Consider the following 24022-nt stretch of genomic DNA (forward strand, 5'->3'; position numbering starts at 1 on the left):
CCAAAAGCAATCTATGACTCAATGTAATTTGATCAAAAACCCCAACAATTTTTCTTTCCTCTTGGAATTTGACAAAATGATTCTAAAATCATCTTGAGTCATAAGTGTAAAATGGCCAACAATGGGTAACTTCTTTTGAAGAAATAAAAAACCAAGTATGATTTACCAAAGTAAAAAGAAGCTGAAGCACAAAAAAAGTTAAGTAACTTTATCAAGAGGTAATACTAGTAATAGAGTGTCGGTTTCCAAATTTCTAACCCAAGGTCCTGCACACTTAATTATATTAATTATATAATTAACTACACTTAATATATATTTAATTATATAATATTGCTGATATTACATCAGCAATTATTGTTGGAGAAAACGGAATTAAGTAAATAGTAGCCTTTACCCCTAATCTATGGCCTTCATTGCCTTTACTTCAAAAATGAATGAAATCACATGAAAAACCCATGAAGTCCTTTACTTTCCAATGAAATTTGATTCTGTGTCTGAAGTCTTTCTCACTGGATCCACAGTCACCTTTGCTTTCTGTGAACTCCTGCCTGTACCCCACTATTTATCTTTCCAAACTGATCAAGGTCATGTGGTCACATTGTACTCTTACTAGTATCTTTTCATGAACATATCCTCTCTCTCCAATTAGATTGCATTCTCTTGGGGAATGCAACCCTTTTCGCATGCATCTTTGTAAGTTTTTGAGTCCAAAAAACCCCATGTTTTATTTATTTTTTTAAATATATTTTTATTGATTTCAGAGAGCAAGGGAGAGGGAGAAAGAAATGAAAACATCAGTGATGAGAGAGAATCATTGATCAGCTGCCTCTGGCACGCCCCACACTGGGGATCAAGGCTGAAACCCGGACATGTGCCCTGACCGGGAATCGAACCATGACCTCCTGATTCATAGTTCGATGCTCCACCACTGAGATACGCCTGCTGGGCAAACCCCCCATTTCAAATATAATTTTCTGTCCTTAATAGCACCTAACGCTGTGCTTTGCACAGAGTAGGCACAAAGCAAACGCATAAGAATGATGACTGTCAGGTTGCAGTTTAAAAAAATAAGCCTAGCCATTGTAGCTGTGGTAACCTGGACATAGGATTCGTGGATTCTACCCCAGAGGCAAATATGTCTGTTTTCCTCTGTTCCAGAAAGATGCTGTGAGGCGAGTATTCTCTGGCATTCAGCCCACAGGAACCCCCCACCTGGGCAATTACCTGGGGGCCATTGAGAGCTGGGTGAGCTTGCAGAACGAGCCCGGCTCCGTGCTGTACAGCATCGTTGACCTGCACTCCATCACTGTCCCCCAAGACCCAGCGGTCCTGCGCCAGAGCATCTTGGACATGACTGCGGCTCTCCTGGCCTGTGGCATAAACCCAGAGAAGAGCATCCTTTTCCAGCAATCTCAGGTCAGCTTCTCAGACGGGAACCCAGAACACTTTTATTTTCAGATTCTTTAAGGAAATTTTTGAATGGGTTTACCTAGCTCCAGTTTTTAGAAAATTGGTCAGGGGTGATTTCATGCAATGTGATTGTTTCATTTAAATGTTTTTCTTGTGTTCATATCATTAAGTAGCACTATAATGCAGTAGTATTTTTTCAACTTTCCCCTTCTACACATGGTGAGTGTAAAGTGCTTCATAAACCAAAAGTTGCATCTTATTAGTACTTCTGACCCTGGAATTGTTTTCTGTACTGGGTTGCATTCAAACTGATGACTGCATACTATTGCCTCATCTCCTGAGGATCAAGGATAGAATTCAGCGACCAGTGGCTTACGTAACTCCAATGTTGCTTTATTGGGCATTGCATTTAGAAGGCCTATTGGATAAGTCCCATTGTTCATTCTTTGTGTAATAGCTTTTGAAAAGATTTGAGAGAAGTAGCTGGGAAATTGAAAGGCAGTGTCCAATGACTTGAGTCCAAGCCAAGAAGGGCTTCAGAATGGAGCCAAAATATTGACTCATACCTTCACTGTGGATGAATCCATTTACTCTTGGACAGGCAGATAGCCTGGCCTAGAGACAGGGTCCTTAAGTGATTCCTTAGCGAAAAAAAATATGAAAATGTTAAATGGACCATGGCCTCATTACATATCTGCTTTAACCTTATGGCAAAGCCCCAGCCAAGGAATGATATGTTTGGTGGCTATACACTACCATCCCACATGGTAGCTCATCACCATTTTAATAGTATGAATAGCAACTGTGCTTGCCTAGTGCCCATGGAGTGCCCATGGAGTGCCCATGGAGTGCCCATGGAGTGCCCATGGAGTGCCTAGACATCATTCCTTTAGCATGGCCATAACGTTTCATTGATTTGTGGGAGAGGATGATAAGTTACTCCTCACGGTTTATCCTGAAACTGAAGGCTTTTGCTACTTAGAGCCATTCTCATGCAGAAGTATAATAAAATAAGCTAGTCTCCCTTTAGCAGCTATTATTTTAAACACCTGACCTCATGTTTGCAGTGTTTTGGAAGGTGAAAACATCATCATTGTTGTTCATATTTTATGTCTTGCAATATACAAATCAACAATTAACAACTGTTTTCATCAACCTGTGGAGTGTCCAATAGTTGGGGATTGGAAAGAAAATACTCATAGCATTTTTAGATCCAGGAGAAATATTGAAATTAAGCTTTATTAGGCAGCTAACCTTTTTAAGATTTATGAAGCCTTTTCATGAATATACTCTCCCTTTTCATCCTCAAAATAGCATATAAGTCAGGCATTACTGTTCTTTCACAGATGAATACATTAAGGTATTAAAAGAGTAAATAAATTAGAAAATACACTTAAATCCATTTCTGAGGGGTTCCTCATACTTAGTAAAATGCTTAACAAATGTATCTTCTTAATTAGCTACCTGAGGCCATACAGCTAGTAGGTGGCAAATCCAGGACTTTTGTTCTCCCCAAGGTACCACTTCTGGAAAATACACTCATGGGAGAGAACCTTTTTCTGCCTCCACCAGCTCCTTTGCCTCAGGAGCTGATGGCACACGGGCAGTGGAGAGCTAGACTGACCTCAAGGCCGTCATTATTTCTTGCCTGGACAATTAAATTACCCTTTTACACCTGTGTCAGTCTCAGAAATGGATAGTCCATTTCTCACACTGTCGCATGGTCATCTTTCTACTTAAAATGCATCGGCACCTCCCTTCCACCCTCGGGGTGAAACTCTAAACTCAGTTTAAGGAGAGCCCTTAGAATGAGGCCCCAAGAACACCAGGCCAGTGTTTCTTCCATGCCACCACTTTCAATTATCAGATTTTTTGTGTTCCTTCAGGCGATCTGATTAACTTTCACCAATAACTCTGTAAAGCAGAAACTGGAGTCTTTGGTTTTATTTTTAGAAAATTTGATAAATCAATTCTTATAAAACATAACTTAGAGATCAGTTGTTTACATTCTAACAAGGATTTTGTTAGTTCCTTTATGTTGGTAATTTCACAGTGTATTTAATTGATCGTTAAATATGTCACAGAGAAAATGGAATTTAGAAAACAATTGTAGTGAAAGTGTTGGGATCCACTTCCAGTTAAAATTAATTATACCTGATGAACAAAAATAGAACCAGAGACATAGAATAATCGAACAGACCATCCAACCTATGAGGGAAGGCAGGGAGTAAGGGGGTAAGAGATCACCAAAGGACTTGTATGCATGCAAATGAGCAAAACCAATGGACACAGACAGTAGGGGGTGAGGGCATGTGCTGGGGCATGGGAGCTGCTGGGGAGAGGTCAATGGGGGAAAATGGAGACTCATGTAATACTTCAAACAATAAAGAATTTAAATTTAAAAAAATTAGTTATACCTGTATTCTTTATCTACCCCCTACCCCCGCACACACAATTATTTACAAGTAAAATTAAGAATATTTGAAATTGTGAATTAGAGGAAAACATTTTTGTTTTATATAATGTGCTCTTTTCATGTATGTCTGTTGTGTTAGGCAAAGTGCATCCAGCTAAACAGAAAGGCTAGTTCCCCAGGTGCTACTGTTGTCTTCAGAGTAAGTTCTAATAACATTTGGAGTAGAAAAGAATTTAGCTAGGTTATAATGCTGATTTTACCAATAATTTTCATCTCCAATCCTTTGCATTCTTTCTCAGCGGTCTGACTGGAACAATTTAGGCTTATTGAAGGTTTTTCTCATTATTTTCCTTTTCTTTCTCTCCCACTGGCCTCTAGTCATGGTGCTTCCCCTAAAATATGTTTGCCATATGTGGGGAACTGTACAGTCTCTCTGAAAGGTGTGTGTGTGTGTGTGTGTGTGTGTGTGTGTGTGTGAGAGAGAGAGAAAGAGAGAGAGAGAGAGAGAGAGAGAGAGAGAGACTGTCTTTGATATGTGTTTGGCAGAGGTTTTCATCCCAATGCCAAAGTCAATGGTCTTTTATTTCCAGCATGCTTGAGTGCAGATCCAATCTGATTCCCACAGCTGTCTGTGAGGTGTGTGTCTCCACATCTTCAGCTGTTACTCTCCTTGCAGTGAATCACCCTGCAGATGGAAAATAAAAGCTGGAGACTGTAGCTTGGGGCATGCCTTCCTGCCAAGGCCAGGAGCAAAGGACAGTTTCGACCGTGAGACATCATGTTACAGAGGGTCCAAACAGTCCAGGGAAGAGTCGAGGGAGGAGAATGGAATCTGTGGCTTTGGAATGTGGCCTCATTTGCTAATTAGAGTCATGTTGTGTTTCCCAGGAAATGAAAATCAATAAGCCGAAACCGGTTTGGCTCAGTGGATAGAGCGTTGGCCTGCGGACTGAAAGGTCCCAGGTTCGATTCCGGTCAAGGGCATGTACCTGGGTTGCGGGCACATCCCCAGTAGGAGATGTGCCGGAGGCAGCTGATCGATGTCTCTCTCTCATCGATGTTTCTAGCTCTCTATCTCTCTCCCTTCCTCTCTGTAAAAAATCAATAAAATATATTTTAAAAAAAAGAAAAGAAAATCAATAATAAAGGAAAGGGAGGTATGGGGGAATCAGTTCCTGAACGAAGGCCCATGGACCTGACTACATGAACCTTGGCTCACTGAATACAAACGAAAGTTATGCCTGACCCCTGGTCTCTTATCTGAGAGGTGTAACACTGTGGCCTAATCTTGGACAGAGAATCTCTTGTGTTTTCACTGCTCCTAGTAATAGTGGAAGCATATTTGAGTCCAGATTTATATTTGTTGACCTCTCAAAGTGGTTAGACCATGTTCAACTCAGAACTGAAAAGAAGCAAACAAACATCTGACCGATGGATGGACTTGAGGGATCTATTTGTAAAACGGGCATCATCTCCCAAGTTTCCAGGGAGCGGCAAGGGATCTAAATGGCCCATGGCATAAATAAGAAAAAGTTGGACAGGGGGGTGAGGGCATGAGTTGGGGAGGTCGGGGGAGGGGTTATGGTGGGATAAGGACACATATGTAATACCTTAATAAAAAAAAAGAAAAAGAAAAAGTTGGGAAGATACCATATAACCAAACTCCTCACGTTATTTCCTTCTCTAGGAAGTTTGCAGGTAGTACCACTTTCCCTCCCAGATCTATGCTCCTGTGTGATTTGATGAGCAAGTTGTAGTGTTTGCACCTCCTCCATTCTGGGCCACAAGCCTGAACCTCACTGTGACACCCTAGGCAAATTACTCAAGCTCTCTGCACCCCTTTTTATGTCTATAATGGGGTATTTAAATAATATGATGTATAATACCTAGCAGATGATAACTTCCTCTCATCCTACCCTACTACGCACATACTGCCCACAACCCAGGCTCCTTGATTTATTTATAGTTGGAGTGGAATTGGAAGACGGAGTGGGGAGTGTGCATCAAATTAATAACAGTGCCTCTCTTTCTACTCAATGATAAAAATATTTTTAAAAGAGTGTGATGTTTGATTTGAATATTCAGTAAAATATAGCTTTTATTTGCATTTTCCTAATGATTACTGATGTTGAGCATCATTTTGTATGCTTGTTGGCCATTTCTAGTGCTTCATTGGAATAATGTCTGTTCAAGTCCTTTGCCCATTTTTTAATCAGGTTGTTTGGTTTTTTGTTTTGAGTCATAGGAGTCCTTTGTTTATTCGAACTCTCTTGCTCTTTTTCCTTCTAATTTGAGAATAGCATGTTCTAGATGGGGGTACTGCTTCAATCTGGGTCCTGGAATGAGAAAGTGTATAAAGCAGCCTGCAACTACCAATATGTAATGTGAATGAGAAAAAAAAAAAACCATTGTGATAAGCCACTTATATTTGGGGTTGTTACCCAGCATAGTTTAATGCTATAGATAAAAAATATACAAATACACACATATAGACAAGCAATAGAATTTAGAAGGAGGTAACTTTCAAGTCAGGAGCAGACTGATAGAAGTTGTTTAGTCAGCTTTGGAAGAACAGGACTAAGAAAAAATATAGAAAGATCCAAATGTGTACTGAAGGATGTTCATTGGTGAACATGAGTACTGATGGAAGGCAGACTGGTTGAAGGGAGTGAATGAGAGTTTATCATTGATAACAGAGCTCTTTTAATTAAAATCAGATCCCCAAACAAGGTTCCTGTTAAGGGGATTTGTCATGGGCATGATAAGAGTCTAATAAAAATAGCTTAGCATGAAATTACTAGTTTCCGAGAGGAAATGATAATTGGGGATTTGTGAGTCCGAACGGTTTTCCAGGTGTCCTAACCAAAACTTACAGGACCTGATTCCTGGGAAGATAACATTTATGGGAAATAGTAAAATTCCAAGGGACACTGAGGTTATCTTAGACATTTGATCCAGTATTAACTGAACCAATTAATTGCTTAAGTGGGTTTGATACCTAGCAACTATATCTTTTTGGAATCATGCTATTCTGTATGCTTTTTATTAATTGAATATTTTGGAAAAATTTTTAAAATGCATAAAATTGTATAACAGACATTCATGTTCCCAATACCAAGGATGACTATTGTTAACATTTTGTTATATTTGCTTGACTTCTTTATATTAAAATACTAGAGGCCCGATGCATGAAATTCGTGCAAGAGGCTCGGCCCTCGCAGCCCCGGCTTCCTTCAAAGGTCGTCTAGAAGGACGTTTGGCTATCTGGTCTAATTAGCATATTATGCTTTTATTATTATAGATAATTACAAGGTTGAGAGCCCCTTTAATTCTTTTCCTTGCCTATTTCCTTTGCCCCTCTTCCCTGCATTCCTTTTCTCTATCCCAAGGCAACCAAAATCTTGGATTTGATGTGTATCAATCTAGCCAGTTTTTCATACCTGTTTGTGTGTACAGTTCTATAAATAATATATAATATGTTGGTGTGTGTGTGTGTGTGTGTGTGTGCTTAATTACATAAGTGCCTTTTTGGAATTTTCTTTTTTCACACAGCACTATGTTTTTGTGATATATGTTTATACACACAAATCTAGCTCATTTCCTCTATTTGTTGTATAATATGCCATTATATAAATATGCTATATTTTATTTGGACATTACCGTGCAGGATTTTGAGCAGAGAAGTGACATGCTGTATGTTTTAAGGGGCCAGTTTGGCTGCTATGTTAAGAACAGATGGTTCGGGAGCTAGTGTGGAAGCAGGGAGACCAGTTAGGAAGGAATCTAGCTGAGACTTGATAGTACCTTAGAACAGAGGGGTAGCAGCAGCAGTGGTGAAAACTTGTAAGATTCTGAAGGTAGATGCAACAAGATTGGCAGGTGGGTTAGATACAGAGTATGAGAGGAAAAGAGGAGTTTTTACCTAAGCAACTGCAAATATGAAGTTGCCACCAACAAAGATGACAGCTGTGGATAGAGCAGGCCTGGGATGGACGATCAGGAGTTTGGTTTTGGAAGTGTTGAGTTGGAGATGCCATTAGATAGCCACAGAAAGATGCTGAATAGATAGTTGGATATATGAGTCTGGAGTTCAGTGAAGAGGTCTGGCTGGAGTTATGAATTTCGAAGTCATCAGTTATACAGATTGCATTTACAGCCATGAGATGAGATTAAATTGTAGCGTGAATGCCAAAAAGAATAGGGGGTAAAGAAACAAGGACTAAAACCTGGGTGCCTGCAATCATAAGAGGTCAGGGAGATGAGTGGGAACCACACAAAGAGACTGAGGAGAGAAACTCCTGAGATAATGAGAAGAACCAGAATGTAGTGTCTGAGAGCCAAGTCAAGAAAATGAATCATGGTGGAAGAAGTCATCAGTTGTGTCAAATGCTGCTAAATACGTCAAGTCGATGACAACTTGATACCATCTCCATTGCCAACAGTGATGAGCGGTCATAGAGTGGTAGAGGTGAAGACCTGGTTGGAATGGGTTTAAGGAGAAGGGGAGTCTCATCAAACACACTGGCAGCTCTGGCATCTTTCCGCCAGTGAATTGTCTTGGCACCCTTGTTGAAAATCAGTTGACCATAGATGTATAGATTTATTTCTGGACTTGAAATTATATTCCATTGATCTATGTAGTCTAGCCTTACACCAGTACTACTCTGTCTAGATTATTGCGGTATTATTGATTGATTTTTGGATATTAAACCAAGCATGCATTTGTGGAATAAATCCTACTTGCTCAGATTGTATCATTTTTTATATATGTTGCTGGATTCATCTGTTAGTATTTTGGTGAGGATTTTTGCATCTATACTCACAAGGGGCATTGATCTATAGTTTTCTTTTGTTGTGATGTCCTTGCCTGCTTTGGTATCAAGGTAATACTGGCCACTTAGAATGAGTAGGAAGTGTGCCCTCCTTTTTCATTTTCTGGAAGAGATTAGTGAAGAATTGGTATTAATTTTTTTAACTGTTAGAATTCACTAATGAAATCACCCCACACCTGTGGTTCATTATTATGGTTTGTTTAGTGATTTTTTTGCAGTCGTTCTATAGTCTGTTTTCATTGGCATGTTTGGCCACCACAGTCTCCGCTGGGTTAGCTTGTGCTCAAGTACTGATTGAACAGAAATTTCCAAATGCCTTGATCCTATACTTTCAATCCTTGGCTGAGGGGCTTACACAGGACCTTAAAGTGAGACAGAGGTGAGCGAGTAGGGGTGTCTCAGGTCTCTGCTGGATATGTGCATAGCCCTGCACATGCATGTGGCTTTCTAGATGTCCGGGAATATGTTAGGTCTTTTCAAAGCACTCAGTGGGCATATCATTTTGCAGCTTTTCTCTTTAAGTTGTTTGACCAGCCTCTTGTTTTCCCCGGCTAGTATTAGCACCACAGCAGCTGCAATATTAAGTCTTTGCTGCTGATTATTTCTGAAAAACGTCCTAGGGATAGGGTTTTTCCAACAGAGTGAGCTCTAAGTCAGGTGAAATATCAGCAAACCCTGCACATGGGGCTTTTCCAGGGAGCTGTCAGACAGGTCCAGTAGGACAGTTCTCTGGAGATGGGCCTCTAGGAGGCACTCCAAAGCCAGTCATCCCCTTCCCGTGACAGCTAGGCTGCTCGTTTCCATGGCTGCCACTGACCTGGAGAGAGGTGGATGGGAATAGAGCAGCGGTTCTCAACCTGTCGGTCGCGACCCCTTTGGGGGTCGAATGACACTTTCATAGAGGTCGCCTATGACCATCGGAAAACACATATATAATTACATATTGTTTTTGTGATTAATCACTATGCTTTAATTATGTTCAATTTGTAACAATGAAATTGGGGGCCACCACAACATGAGGAACTGTATTAAAGGGTCGCGGCATTAGGAAGGTTGAGAACCACTGGAATAGAGTGAGTTAAAATGCCACATAGCTCTCTGATTTTACTGAGGTGCGGATGTTTTTGTTAAAGAAATACTCTTCAGATTATTGCCACTGTGGGTTAATTTCCAGAGATGAGAAAAAGTTGACTTTGACAATTTTTTCTAGTGTTCTCATTGCTTTTGTGAAGGAGCAGATTTTTAGGGGTTACTCAGCTATTCCAGAAGTCACTCCACCTTGTTTTAAACAACAAGGTTTTCATTTATTTTATTCAAGGTCCAATGTAGTTGGATTTACTAGCTTCTTACCTATTGTCACAAACTGAACACACCCATGCGACTCATACCCAGAATGCTCTTCTTGTTCCTGTCTAGCCGCTAACTATCCCTCTCCCAAGATAACATATTTTTAAAATTAACATCATTTAAATTATTTAGCACATACTGTATGGTGTATGGCTTCTTTCACTCAACATTGTGTTTCTGAGATTGACTTGTGTTGGTGAATGCAATTGTTCATTCTCATTGCGGTAACATTCCATTGTATGAATATACCACAAGTTACCCATTCTACATAGGTGGACATTTAGATGGCTTACAGTTGGGGCTGTCACATTTTGTTCTTGTACATATATTTTTGAGAACATTCCTGTTAGATATATACCTAGAAATGGACTGCCTTGCTCATATGTTATATAAATGTTGAGTGTTCGTGGATACAGCTTTTAAAGTTGACGTGCTACCAGTTTACATCCCACAACAGTGTATAAGAGTTCTATTTACTTAATATCCTTGCCATAGTGGGCATTATCCAGCCTTTTCACTTTAATCATTCTGATGTGTGTGTGGTGCTATCACAGTGATACCACTTTAATTTGCATGTAATGCATTTGGCCAGTTTTCATAGGGTTGTCTGCTTTTCTCTTATGAATTTGTAGGAGTTTTTTACGTATTTTGTACACCAATATATACAGGCTTGCAAATATCACCTCCTACTCTGTAACTTCCCTTTTTCCCCATTTAAATGGTGGTGTTGGATAAAGAAAAGTTGTCAATTTTAATGTGCTTTAATTTATCCAGATTTTTGCTTTGTGCTTAATACTTTTTGGATCCTGTTAAAAAAATCTTTATTGGCCAAAGAAAATTAAAGATGCAACTGATTTAATTTTTCTGCAAAAAAATTTAAAGACCTGTTATTTAGGCAGAACACTTTAGTCTATCTTGAAGAATACTAATGTTTCCCAAAGAGTGTATTTTACAAATGATTGCCCTTTTTAATTCACAAAAACATCCCCAAAACATCAAGCCTTATATAACTCTATCCCAGAAGATCTTTTGTTCTTTCCTATCAAACCCAGCAATTCCGTTGAGTATATTTCTTATCCCATTTGTTTCTAATCACCCTGTCTTCTATTTTCAGAGATAATAGAGCCCATTAGATGTGAAGTCCTCTAACTTTCTGCTCTCTGATTCTATCCCACAAGATATAACCTCATCTTATATTATTTCCCCTCCTGTTTCTGTGGGAGATGTTCTGAAAAGTAGGTCTGTCTTTAGTTAAAAAACAAAACAAAATTTTATTCTCTAAACTAGTGGTTCTCAACCTTGGCTGCACATTAGAATCACCTGGGAATCTTTTTAAAATCTGGATTTCTGGGCCTCATCCTCCGGAAATTCTGTTTCTTTGTTACTAATGTTGTGGCCTCACCCCATAACAAAGAAACAAATTTCCAGAGGATGGGGCCCAGAAATCGGATTTTTAAAAGATTCCCAGGTGATTCTAATGTGCAGCCAAGGTGAGAACCACTGCTAACCCCTATTGGTTATTGCCATCTCTATCCTTCCTTTAAAAAATGTTTCAGTCTGACCAGTGTGGCTCGGTTGAGCGTTGTCCTATGCACCAAGAGGTCGCCAGTTCGATTCCCAGTCAGGGCACATGCCTGGATTGAGGGTTCGATCCCCAGTAGGGGGTGTGCAGGAGGCAGCTGGCCAATGATTCTGTTTCATCAGTGTTTCTCTTCCTCTCCTTTCCTCTCTCTATAAAATCAATAAAGACATTTTTTTAAAAGAAAAACATATCTTAGACATGTGGTAAAATTGCATAGAACTAAATATACCCACACAATGAGTGTGTGTAAAATTGGTGTAATCTAAATAGGGTGGATGGATTGTGTCAAATTCATTTTCCTGGCTGTGATAGTGTACTATAGTTACGAAAGATGCTGCCATTGGGGAAACTGGGTGAAGGGTATACTGGATCACTCTGTATTACTTCTTACAACTCTATGTGAATCATCTCAAAATAAAAAGTTAAAACAAAAGTCTTCCTGTAAAGTATCCATAATAAGAACTACCATTTATTGAATGCTTACTGTGTGCTAGATACACAGCTCTAAGCCCTGGCAGGTGGATATTATCATTAACCTCCGTTTCTAAATGACAAAACGGAGGCACAGAGAGATTAAGTCACTTGCACAGGGCCCCCCAGCTAATTAGTGGCAGAACTTGCATTATGATCCTGGTGGCCTCACTATAAAGAGAGAGCTCTTAACCACTCTGCCATACTCCTCCTCCATCTGTCTTCAGATCCTGCCACCTACTCACACTGCAACCCACCTCTCTGTACTTTAGCTTCCATCTAGTCACTCCCTTGCAACTGCTTTTGCCCGGATTACCAAGTCTGTTGTTAACTAATGGATTCTTTTTGGTCCTCACCATTCTTTCTGCAGCCTTTTCTGTTGCTCATACATTCCAGTATTTACTGAGCACCTGCAATGTGTCAGACTCTTGTTTTACAGCAGCAAACAAAACAGGCAGAACTGCTGTAACTGACAAATGCATGTGTCTTTACTGTTACGATTAGGGATCAGAACTTCAGTCAGTGCTGGCTTATTTGTGGATGGCCACCTTATTGGCCCATGCTGTTGTTTTTCTGTGGCTAAAACAGATCATATTATTATTTTGTGGTTTCACAACATAACTCAAAACAGACTATATTTAAATACCATTTTCACTTTTCTCCAGATACAAATCTAATCCTTTCCAAGCAGTCGTCTTGAATATAAGTAAATGAAAAGAACCACATCCTGAAGAGTACTACCCTTCTTATATAATTAGCAATAATAAATTGGGAAAATTAATTCTCTGACTTTTTAACCTGCATTTTTATGTCTAAGAATAATTTGGGTTACTTTTCTGCCCCCTTAGTTGGAAACGCCAGGAAGATCTCTGCAGAATATGATCGTCTCATTCCATCTGTCCAAATAAAAAGCTACTCCACGGGAAATGCTTGACTTCATGGAGACCTGATGCTAGCTTTTTGCGTATCGCCAAAACTGAGCACATGAGCCCGATTGAAGGAGAGGGGTCATCTTGTCCCTTTCCACACGCCCGTTGTTATTTTCTGTGTTGTCATTTCTTCCCCCAATTCAGTCAAGAAGAAACAGAAACCCTCTCCAACTTCTTCATGCCAAAAACCAGCTCTTGTTGTATTACTTCTAATGGGAATGTGTTCTGCTTGGTGATTAAAAGCAACCAGAATCCTCTTGCTTCCTCCAGCGTCACTGTTTCTGCCTGCTCGCTGTTTGTTTACGGCAGCAGTTAGCAATTTGCAGGGACAGTGCTGTCAAAGTCGCTGCCTCCGTGAAGCCGGAATGGCTCTTGGAAGAAAGATGACAGATTCGGCCCAGCAACTTGCAGAACTTGAAAAGCGATTCCTTGTCAAATACGTGAAAAACAACTCTTCCCTCTCCATGACTTGAGGGGAAAAATGAGAAACTAGCTTACGCCAGATGGTGATTCCTTGCTAGTAAAATAGGCCTGGGCTGATTCAGCCCCATTCCTTCATGTTCCTTTTGCAAAACCCACAAAGAACACATTTGGGGCCACTTTTCAGAGTTGGCAACAGTCTCTGCTTTTGAAGGAAATCATATGGACACAAATAAAGCCACAATGGATGAAGGGCTCAGAATCCCCGGGGTCCAGAAACAAGATGCATGGGCCTGCAATTCCAGGTCATCAGTTAGAACCTGGCCTGGGCCCAGGAATCATCCCAATTGTAACCAGGTTTGGTTACTTGATTAAATTTGGTTGCAACAACAAAAAAATTGGGAAAATGTTATATTTTCTTATTGACTAGATCGCTTTTTTTTTTAATCCTCACCTAAGGACATGCTTTCATTGATTTTTATATAGCGAGGGAGAGAGAAAAGCATTGATGTGAGAAACGTTGACTGGTTGCCCCCTGTACACACCCCAACCAGAGATCAAACCTGCAACCTTTATGTGCGTGGAAGGACACTCCTACCAACTGAGCCACCTCACCAGGGCTAGCCCTCTTCTTTTACAAAAAGAAAAAAAAAAAAAGAGGAAGAGGAGGGACACATAAAAACTATAGTTTGGAATGATAAAGTGATTCCGAAATTTCAAATTATTCTAGGTCTAAAGGATCAATCTTTAAGTCCAGTACCTGTCTCTACCATTTACATGTAAGGTATCATAGCTGCTTTCATATGTTTATTTTATTTTTTAAAAATATGTTTTTATTAATTTTAGAGAGAGGAAGGGAGAGAGAAAGAGAGACAGAGAAACATCCATCAGCTGCCTCCTGCATGCCCCCTACTGGGGATCGAGCCCACAACCTGTGCATGTGCCCTGATAGGGAATGGAACTGGTGACCTTTTGGTGCATGGGATGATGCTCAACCCACTGAGACACACCAGCCAGGATGCTTTCATATATTTAGAATTTATTTCTACTGGACTTGAACCTGTGTGTGTGTGTGTGTGTCTCTTAATAACCTTGGCGTTTTAAAGATGGAACAGATGTCTCAGGACTTAATGAAATCCCCTCAAAACAGTCTTTCTAGGGATGTTGTAAAGAGGATTTAAACACTATACTAGCAATCATATTGTTTGGTTTTGAAGATTTCTCCTTCACCTAAAATTCTGTGCAAGTCCCCTTTACCCGTCCTTTTTTAAAATTACCTTGATTTGGGGTATTTTCAGCCATTTAAGGTGATACCCGCTGTTTGTTTAGTTTTGTCATGTATGTAAGAAAGTACTGACCACCTTTGTTAATGTTCTATTTTATCTCTTTAGGTGGCTGAACACACACAATTAAGTTGGATCCTTACCTGCATGGTCAGACTACCCCGATTACAGCATTTACACCAGTGGAAGGTAAATGCCAATAATCTGATTAACAAACGGAAAGGAGTTCAAGGTCCCAATGACCGCCTTCCTGGTCTGCTACTCACTACTGACTAGAAAAGCTATGTTTAAGCTCTGTGCCTCAGGGTATTAAATGGAAATGAAAGGGTTCCCTAAGATTCCTTCCAACTTAAAAACTGGATCAAAATATCCAATGTACTTGATTTGATCTGTGTATGGCTGAATGAGAGGGCCCTTTGGATAGACTTGGTAATGACCTTGAAGCTACCACATTGTACTTAACAATCAAAATTTCTGGATTACGGGATTCTGAAGTTATCCCGTCGGCACTGGAATTACCTGGCAGTGAGGCAAGAATGTTTCTATTGTGGGGGGAAGAGACAGCCTATTTTATTTAACATTTAAACAAGTTGTGTCCAGGCAGCAGTTCAAACCCACAGATAAACTAAGGCTGTACTTTTTCTTAGAAGTTCAACTAAGAAAGGTAAATTGGATAATTCAGAGTACTTTACTTCCATTTATTTTTGCAATTGGATAACCCAAGGGCAGATAGCCACTGACTCTGTCAAGGCTAATTCCAGTTTTTTACAGATTCTTCTCAAGATGGTAGTAAAGCTCTATCTCATGTTTAGCTGGTGCCTGCAGAGATAAGCAGACAGAGCTTAAAAGTGACGGTGCTTAGAGAAGATGCTGATAATGCAGCATCATTACCTGACAAGCGTTACCAACAAGATTGTGTAATGCTTGGGTTTTAGGCCAGGCTTTTCCCAATTGATATAAGTCCTCTAGCACTCAGTAGAATGCTGAAATCCTCTTTATAAGAACTGAATACTAATTTCATGGGAAATGTCCCTACTTTACAATAGTGTCTAAGGGCCTCCTGGTAACACATCACTAGTGGAATGCTCAGTTGATATCCTGGAGAAGCCTTCCCACGAGCCTGCAATTCCTGGTTTGTGGGGGAAACATGGATTTCAAGTGCCAGCCTTCACCTAGAGCATGTTACTGCCTTCGGTGGTCATCTCTTCATGAACAAATATTTGTGATGCTCCTGCAAGTCTCCTGCCACGCTAGGTGCTAGAGCCACAGCAGTCAACAAGGCAGGTGGAAACAGCCCCTTTCATGAGGCTTGTAGTTTGTTCGAGAAAAGGCAATTACACAAGTAATCAGAAAGTATGAAAGAGCCCACCAGCGTGGCTCAGTGGTTGAGCGCCAACCTATGAACCAGGAGGTTACGGTTCAATTCCTGGTTCAGGGCACATGCCCTGGTTGCAGACTCAGTCTCCAGTAGGGGGCATGCAGGAAGCAGCTGATCAATGATTCTCATCATTGCTGCTTCTATCTCTCGCTCCCTCTCCCTTCCTCTCTAAAATCAATAATAGATAGATAGGTAAGTAGGTAGGTAGATAGATAGATAGATAGATAGATAGATAGAGAGTGTGAAAGACAGAGAGGAAAGGTTCCAGTGCTGTGGCCGGATCTAAGAGCTCCTACCTTGGTTTTGATTGGCACAGTGAGGGGTGGGACCATAGGGTAAAAAAGGTGGGCTCAGGGCTGCTGAGGTCAGGGTTATTTGGAGGATTAATGAGATAATACAGATGTAAGGCATCTGGGGTTGATAATAGACACGCAATAAAATATTAGTGCTCTCCACATCTTTCCCTTTTCTTTGTAATTTCAAGGTTCAGTATTCTAATATTAAAGGACTATAAATCTAATGCAGTGACAATTTTAAACAACTGAGTTCTTTTCCCATTTGCTCATTTCCAAATTAAACTTTCATTATCTTTACTCAGTGATCATTGCCAACTGGCATTTATCATGGACTTTGTAAGAAGGAGATATACTGAAGTTCAAACTTTCAAATTTCCTTTGAGTGGCCTATATTGCATTAGTTGCTATAAACAAGAAACTCCTGGTAGTAACCAGAACAGTTAAGTTGGTAACTGAATTATGAGTGAGAAGCTTTTGCCTTTCAGACCCCGACTTAAGGAGTGTGTCCGCACATTGGTGGGGGAAGCCTGCGTTGTGGGCTTTGTTGAGCTTGGTCCTTGGGATCATGCTAGTCCATGCATTTAAGTTGTTAAATTTATTCAGAAATAATAGGACCTCTGAGAAGTGGTTATTATTAACTAATCAAATGAGATTTATCTACACACCAAAATACCTATTTATCATTTTACATGTAATGATATGCAATTACCAGTGAACTACACCACAGTATTCCCTGCTAATAAGTAGCCCTGCTCAGAGAACCAAGTTACCCATCAGCACTATTTAACCGCAGGAGGGAGCTGGTATCACTAGGGCTCATACTCAGTGGGTACACACTAGTAATTTATAGCTGGCACCCATTGCTCACCAGTTATTAAATATTTCTGATGTCACCTCTGGTGTTTCCATCAGCTTCCCCATTAAGGAAATAGTCTGGTCTATGTAATTTGTCCTGTTCATTGGAATCACTTTACTCTCACTGCTGTAGCACCTAAAGATCAATACAGGTAATTAGGACTGGGAGATTAAAGTTTCTCTTCATTTTAAATGCCATGATTTCCTTTGTAGTTGTTTCCTTAAATGCGATATTTTAAAATTGATTTTAGAGAGAAAGGGAGAGGGAGATAGAAACATCAATTATGAGAGAGAATCATTGATTGGTAGCCTTCTGCATGCCCCCCTACTGGGGATTGAGCCTGCAACCCAGGCATGTGACCTGACTGGGAATCTAACTGTGACTTCCTGGTTCATAGGTCGACACTCAACCACTGAGCAATACCAGCCAGACTTAAATGTAATTTTAAGGAAACAGTCCAGTTTTCTTAACAGCACAGAGTGAGACTTTTGGGGAGGTTTCCCCGGATAAACAATAGGCATTTGATATTAACTCATGTTAGTTTATAGGCATTTAATTTCATGACATTTTCTGCCCTTGCCTGTGAAATCAGGAATTATCTGATTTGGAACCTTGAAAACTCTTATGCCCTTACTTTAATAAAATGGATGGGAAATAGTGGCAGTGGTGGAGTGGACTCACCTTGTTCCTGCCTAAGCCTGGGGCATGAAGACAAGCCACCAGAAGATGGCTAGAGTTGCTAGAAGGAACTGAGATGTAATGTCATTGCAGGCGCCTTTAGATTGCCCTTTGCTTGCTTTAAAGATTTCTTAGTTTACAGTATAATGAGGTTCATGTCAGATTTCTTTCCCTCCTCTTGTCACCCCCACAGGCAAAGAGTGCCAAGCAGAAGCACGATGGAACCGTGGGCCTGCTCACGTACCCGGTGCTCCAGGCAGCCGATGTCCTGCTATACAAGTAAGGAGCGGAGCTCACCCCGGTCTTACACATACGCATGCGTAAGAGGGTGTTTTATCCTATTCCGGATATATTTGGTTCACAGGGAAAGGGGACATAGAAAGGATCAGACATGTGAATTAGTTTTCATCTATTCTCCAGTAACAGATACTAAATTATGGATGGATGTTCCATAATTTAGTATCCTCCCTAGGAGAACTAGACTCTTTTGCCTGTAAGTGTGGTAATAGCATGGAGATGACAGTATATATGCCTTGTGCAGTTATGATGGAAACAGCCAGAGAGCAGCTGCTTAGCTTTATAGATAAGGAATGTCCAGTATTAGGAATGTCCGAGAAATAGAAGGGAGAGAAGGGCCCTGAGATGTCAACAGACAATCCAGTCACCCTCCTGAAAGCAGTGGGAGCTATTGGTGCATTTTAAGGACAGAATGAAATAACTCCATGCATACTTTTAAAAGAGGAATGATTAAAATGCAGAGAATAAATTGGGGGACAAAAGCAGCTTGGGGGGGAATCTATTAAGAGGTTCTTTTACTAGTCTGTTTGGACCCTGATGGCAACAGTGAAGACAAAGAGAGTAGACAACCTTTCACGAGGTTAGGGGGTACAATGGATAAGACCTCATAATGATTGGATGTGAATGAGAAGGAGGTATCAGGGCTGACCCCAGGTTTCGGACTGTGCTCCCAGATTGATGGTGTTGCCCTTCACTGAGGTTGGAAAACTGCAGGGGGCCCAGCCAGAAGGAGGTACAGCTTCATTCCGTGTTCTCTGGCTTCCTGGAAGCCTTAACTCCCTGGACAGTAAGACCTTGTCTGTCTGCCAGTACCTAGCACCAGGCCCTGCACATCGTAGGTCTTCCATGAGGAATTGCTACATTAGAGAGTCATCACCGCATATCTAACACTACCAGTGATGGCGAATTAATCTTTTATGAAAAGAAAAACAGCACCGAACTCCTGTCCCAGCTGGGCTGGTTAAAGGCAACAGCACGGAAAACTCACAAACAGCCAAAGAAGTAGGAAAAAAAACCACACCAAGAGAACAAATCTCTGCGAGCAGATATATGTAGGCCACGATTATTCATCTAGACACTAATTCTGCCAAAGGGTTGGGGTGGATCCCAAGTACACGTAAACGCAATGAGGGACTCAGCAGAAGAAAAATGGTTTAGTCACCAGAGAAGATCAGACGCATTATTATGTGACAGAAGTTATAACAATCAAAATTATGAAAGACTTTTGTTTTATGTTGTGTCTAAGAAAGCACACTCGGGGTAAGAGGGAAAAAAAAGGACGTGGAGAAAAAGAGAAGGCATTAATATGGATATCGTTAAGGAGGGTATAAATTTTAAAAGAGCAGCACTAAATTATTTGAAGTGAAAGGAAGACTCTGAGGAGAGAAGCTGCAAATGTGAAGAGAATAAGCCCCGTAAGTGTGCAGAATCAAAGACAGGCTGAATTAATGTGAAGTGTAAACTCAATGGAGGAGAAGGAAGGGCCGAGATAAATTACAGGAGGTGAAAGCAGCAGCGGGAGCAGGGGAGGAAAGACTAGAAACAAACAAACCGAAATCAGATGAAGAAGCCAAGTGCGGCCATAGGACCAGGTGAAAAAAATTAAAATTTTTAAAATCTTTTTCTTTTTTTTTTCTTTTTTTCAAAGCAAAATCTCACAGAATGGCAAGAAAAGAGGCGAGGGTCCGGCATGAGGCAAAGACGCACGCAGAGTCATTATGAAAACTAAATGTGTTTTCTGTTTAGTTTGGTTGCTTTGTGAATCTGGAACCATTTTGACATGTGGAAATATTCATTTCGATGTGCTTAAAGTGTATTGATTATGGTAATTGTTTTTTCTGTGTTAGTTGCAGTCCGTTGTGATTTCCTATGGGCTACCGTAATTGCTTCTTAACCTGCCCTGTTGGCTAATTTGGTTTGGGAGAGGCGAGGTGACCTCTGCATGTCAGCCTCACCGTAATTACAAGACAGGAGTAGCGACGTCCAGTCAGAGAAGAGAAATGTGGAAAGGGGGAGGGTGCACTCCTCCCAGAGGAGCATGTGCAGGGTCCTGGGCACTGAGAGGCTCATAAGAAGGAGCATTTTGGTTTTTACCACGCCCTGGGCCAGTGGCTTTTTGCTCCAGGCTGTGTGGACAAGAGCAAGGGACAAAGGCCGAACCATAATTTTGTAAAATTTCCTGAATTCATCGACGGACCTTAGTAGAAGAGAAACTACTTCCAGATCCATTGTCATCGTCCCTGCATTTTGCCTTTCCCATTCATTGTTCTGTCCCTGTTTTCCTGGAATTAAAGGAATTCTCAGAATCCCTATAGCATGCCATGTATACTTTGGAATTACCTAATCAGATATGTAAACGGTCCATTTCAAATATGTTTTGCACCCATACCTGTCAGGATGGCTGCCCAGGTTTGTGCCTGTCTCTGGGATTACATGTTGATATTTTACGTTTATGGGGTGAGGCAGCTATGAATAAGGAAAGTGATCGTGTTTGCAAAAAGTCACCATGTACCTCATACCAAGGTGTCTAATAGTATCGGGATTTCTGTCACTATTTTATCCTGCATTATGTCAGGTATTAATGAGTATATGTTATATCAATAGCTAGTGTTTATTGAGCTCTTACTATCAAGTACTATACTTGGTCATCGCATTTAATGAAACAACTGTATAAGGTAGGCACTATTATGATCACTATTTTACAGAGGAAACAGGTTTAAAAAAGCTAAGAAGGTTGGCTATGACGCGCCTTGTGGCTGGTGGAGTTGTGATTTAAATTCAGAAAGTCTGATTTCCAAGTTCCCGCTTTTATCCTCTCTAGTGATCACGAACTGACTGCATTATACATTTTATCTTGGTAGAGACTATAGTGACTTTGTATAGATTATAGTGGCTTCCTCTTTAGATCATTCATTTTTTGAATGAGTATTTATTAAGCTCCTCATGCATACCAAGCAACTCTATTGGGAATATACTGAAAAGCAAGACAGACAGACTCTCAAAAAGCTTACTTTATAGCTTATTTTTAAAAGCTTATTTTATTTTTAGGATCTCGTAGTGGGAGAGTTAAGCCTCTCACAGGTTAATTTAATATTCTAATATCGTTAAAACATTCTTTCTATATTCATTAGGAAAAATTTAAAAAAATCACTGCTGCTATTTGTTTTTATTACCATATTGGTGCATTTCCTTCAAATCAGTTTCTTAAGCTAACATTTCTTGTTTGCACACTGTGTGCCAGGCACCAGACTGTGAGCTTTGCGCACATTATTTTACTCCTCAAAGCACTCCTTGTGCAGGAACTATTACAAGTCAGTTTTTAAAATGAAAAAAAAACAGGCTGAAGGAGGTTAAATAAGTTGCCCCGGAACACCCGGCTGGAGTGCAGGAATCTGACCGCAGGCTGCCTAACACCAGAGTCCCCACTCCAACCACTGTGGCTCCTTCTTCACGCGGATACGTGTTACATGTATTTTCAAAAAAAAAAAAAAATTGGCATCCTGGCTTTTTTGTCTTATATTTTCCCACATCATTGAAATGTTTTCTAGTGTTTAATTTTTTTTCCTGTGTGTGATTGTTTTCTATCTTTTGTTGCCTGGATTGTGTTTGCTTTGCTTTTATCTACTCCAGTGATTGGAAGGTGTGCTTTCTGTTTCCCGTTCTAGTAGCGGTTGTCTTTGAACTAAACAAAGACCACCCGAATGAGGGCACACAGACACTGTTCATGCAGAGCTGGCCGCGGGAGTCGTCAGCCCCCTCCCTTGTGTTTCTCAGAGGCTCCAAGCAGGAGGGCAGTGGGAACCTTTGTAGGAACGGGAGGCTTCAGGTATGCTTTCTGTTTTGAGGCTGTTGCCACCGGGAAGCTGGAGGCCGGCTAAGGAGAAGCGGGGCATATATGATGGGATTCGTTCGGGGAGCATTTTGACTTTCTCTGGTTGGTCCTGAGTTAGACAAAGAATTGGGAAGTTGGCAGTCATTGCCCAAGTCTCGACCGTTCCAGGCCAGTGGCTGCAGAGCTGGTGATTTGGCTCCTGGTCTGGTTGCTCCAAAGGTTTTGGGTCATGGTTTTTTCGTCATGTATTGTCTGGCCATTGTCCATTTGTATATCGGTTTCTCTCTTTCCAGGAATTACATTTGGGGTCTTGTTTTAATCGTTCCAAGTACAAAATGACATCATGTGGTCAGATGGGTTATTCGTCGCACTGAGATCTTCAGTCTACACTCACACTTCCTTTTGATTCTGTTAACTAACCTGGGATTTTCAACAAAGGTTGTTATAAATGTATTGATTTTAGATTGCATTGTCTGCCTCAAATTGTGACCAAAATTTAGATTCTATGTTTTAATGTTTACAGCCTGTCTTTACACCCCAGCATCTCCGCTTCTGAGTTCTGGATCCTTAGGTTTGACTCAGAATTGTTTCCAGTCCTCTACATGCCTGAGAATTGCCCTCTGGTTAGCTTGCTTCCTTTGTAAAATGGGATTGAGGACAGGAATAATACATTAAGAGTGCTAGCAAAGTGTACAGCATCGAGGGGGTGTTTCCTAGCCACTAGCTACTTTATTATCATCATCATTATTATTATTATAGTTCACAATAAAAGGCAGCTTGGCTAGGTTTTTAATACCTTCTACTCTCAACCCTATAAACATTGTTTCATTGTTGTATTATTAACCTGATTTTTCTCATTTTCCTTTTTATTTTTCTGGCAGTGGAATAGAGGGTTTTTATTTCTTTAACTTTATAATTCAGTTTTTTGGTTTTTTTTCAGTTTTATGTTTGGATTTTTTTTTCTGGGTTGTGTTGCAGTGTGAGTCTCTGGTGTTTTTCCTGAAACTTGTTGAGCCCATTCAATATGCACACTAGTACTCAGTTTTGCTTGCTTCCTTGTTTCTAACCTAGTAAAGTTCCGTCCAGTTTTAACGTTATGGCTTCCGTTCAGATGGTCCTGGTGCCTCCCTTTGGAGGACCCTAATCTTAGACCAGAGGATGGTCCTGCAACCCATCGCGTGTGGGTCCCGTTTCTCCTTTTCCTCCGGCGGAGTTCTTGAGAAGCTTCTCATTCCTCACCCAGGCCGCCGATCACGACTGTCCTTAGATTCTGCTCCTTCCTGCTCCTGGTTCTGTGATTATGTGTTGGCTTTCCTCTATTTCATCATTTCACTTTCTCTCCATTTTGTTGTTTTCTCTCACCGATGTTATCCTCCTTTTGTGGCTTCTTGCGCTTGTCCTAAAACCACCATATCTTTTTGAATCCTATTGAAGTTACCAAGTAGTTTTCTTTAATAAAACAAAACTACCTGTTTCTAGTAAAAGTTCATTTTCAAATGCCTGGTCTTCCTCAGAGTCTCCAGGGTAGAGTTGCCTTTCCCTTGTTCTACATTATTTTTCATAGGCTCTGGATCGGGGTCTTCTACTGGCTTATTTGTTTCATTTTTATGTGCTGGGTTTTTACACTTGATCTTAGCCAAAAGGCTGAGAACAGATGTGTGCTGGGTTTTTTAAATCCATATTGGAATAAGGAAACTGTATTCAAATTGTGTCAGCCAATAGACAAAATCTGCAAAAGGCCCGTGTGTCCTCCTGCTACTTGGACGCTATTTGAACTCTGTGCTCATAATTCAACAGGAAGGCAGAGCAGTGTGCTGCACTTTGGTCCAATGGCTTATGTTGCTCAAGTAGGCTAGCACTGCTGGTCTGAGATAGAGTTCTCTCCTGTTGCCTGCCTTCAGCACTTAACTTTTTATTTTATTCATTTAGCAAATGTTCCCTGAAGGCTGCCCACTCTTAGCTGGGAAACACTCTGTGTCCGGGGTACAGGAGTGG

At 40.6% G+C, this 24022-nt stretch overlaps 1 protein-coding gene across 1 annotated transcript in view; it reads left to right on the top strand.

Moving 5' to 3' along the window:
* The window catches only part of WARS2 (tryptophanyl tRNA synthetase 2, mitochondrial), a 61386-nt gene that overhangs the window by 31428 nt on the left and 5936 nt on the right, over nt 1-24022 (top strand). The window contains exons 2-4 of the mRNA XM_006763092.2: nt 1159-1416; nt 14799-14879; nt 18092-18177. Of these exons, the coding sequence (XP_006763155.1) occupies nt 1159-1416; nt 14799-14879; nt 18092-18177 (425 nt within the window). The remainder of the gene's footprint in view (nt 1-1158; nt 1417-14798; nt 14880-18091; nt 18178-24022) is intronic.

Source organism: Myotis davidii, unplaced genomic scaffold, assembly GCF_000327345.1.
Source record: "Myotis davidii unplaced genomic scaffold, ASM32734v1 scaffold217, whole genome shotgun sequence".
Classification (NCBI taxonomy): domain Eukaryota; kingdom Metazoa; phylum Chordata; class Mammalia; order Chiroptera; family Vespertilionidae; genus Myotis; species Myotis davidii.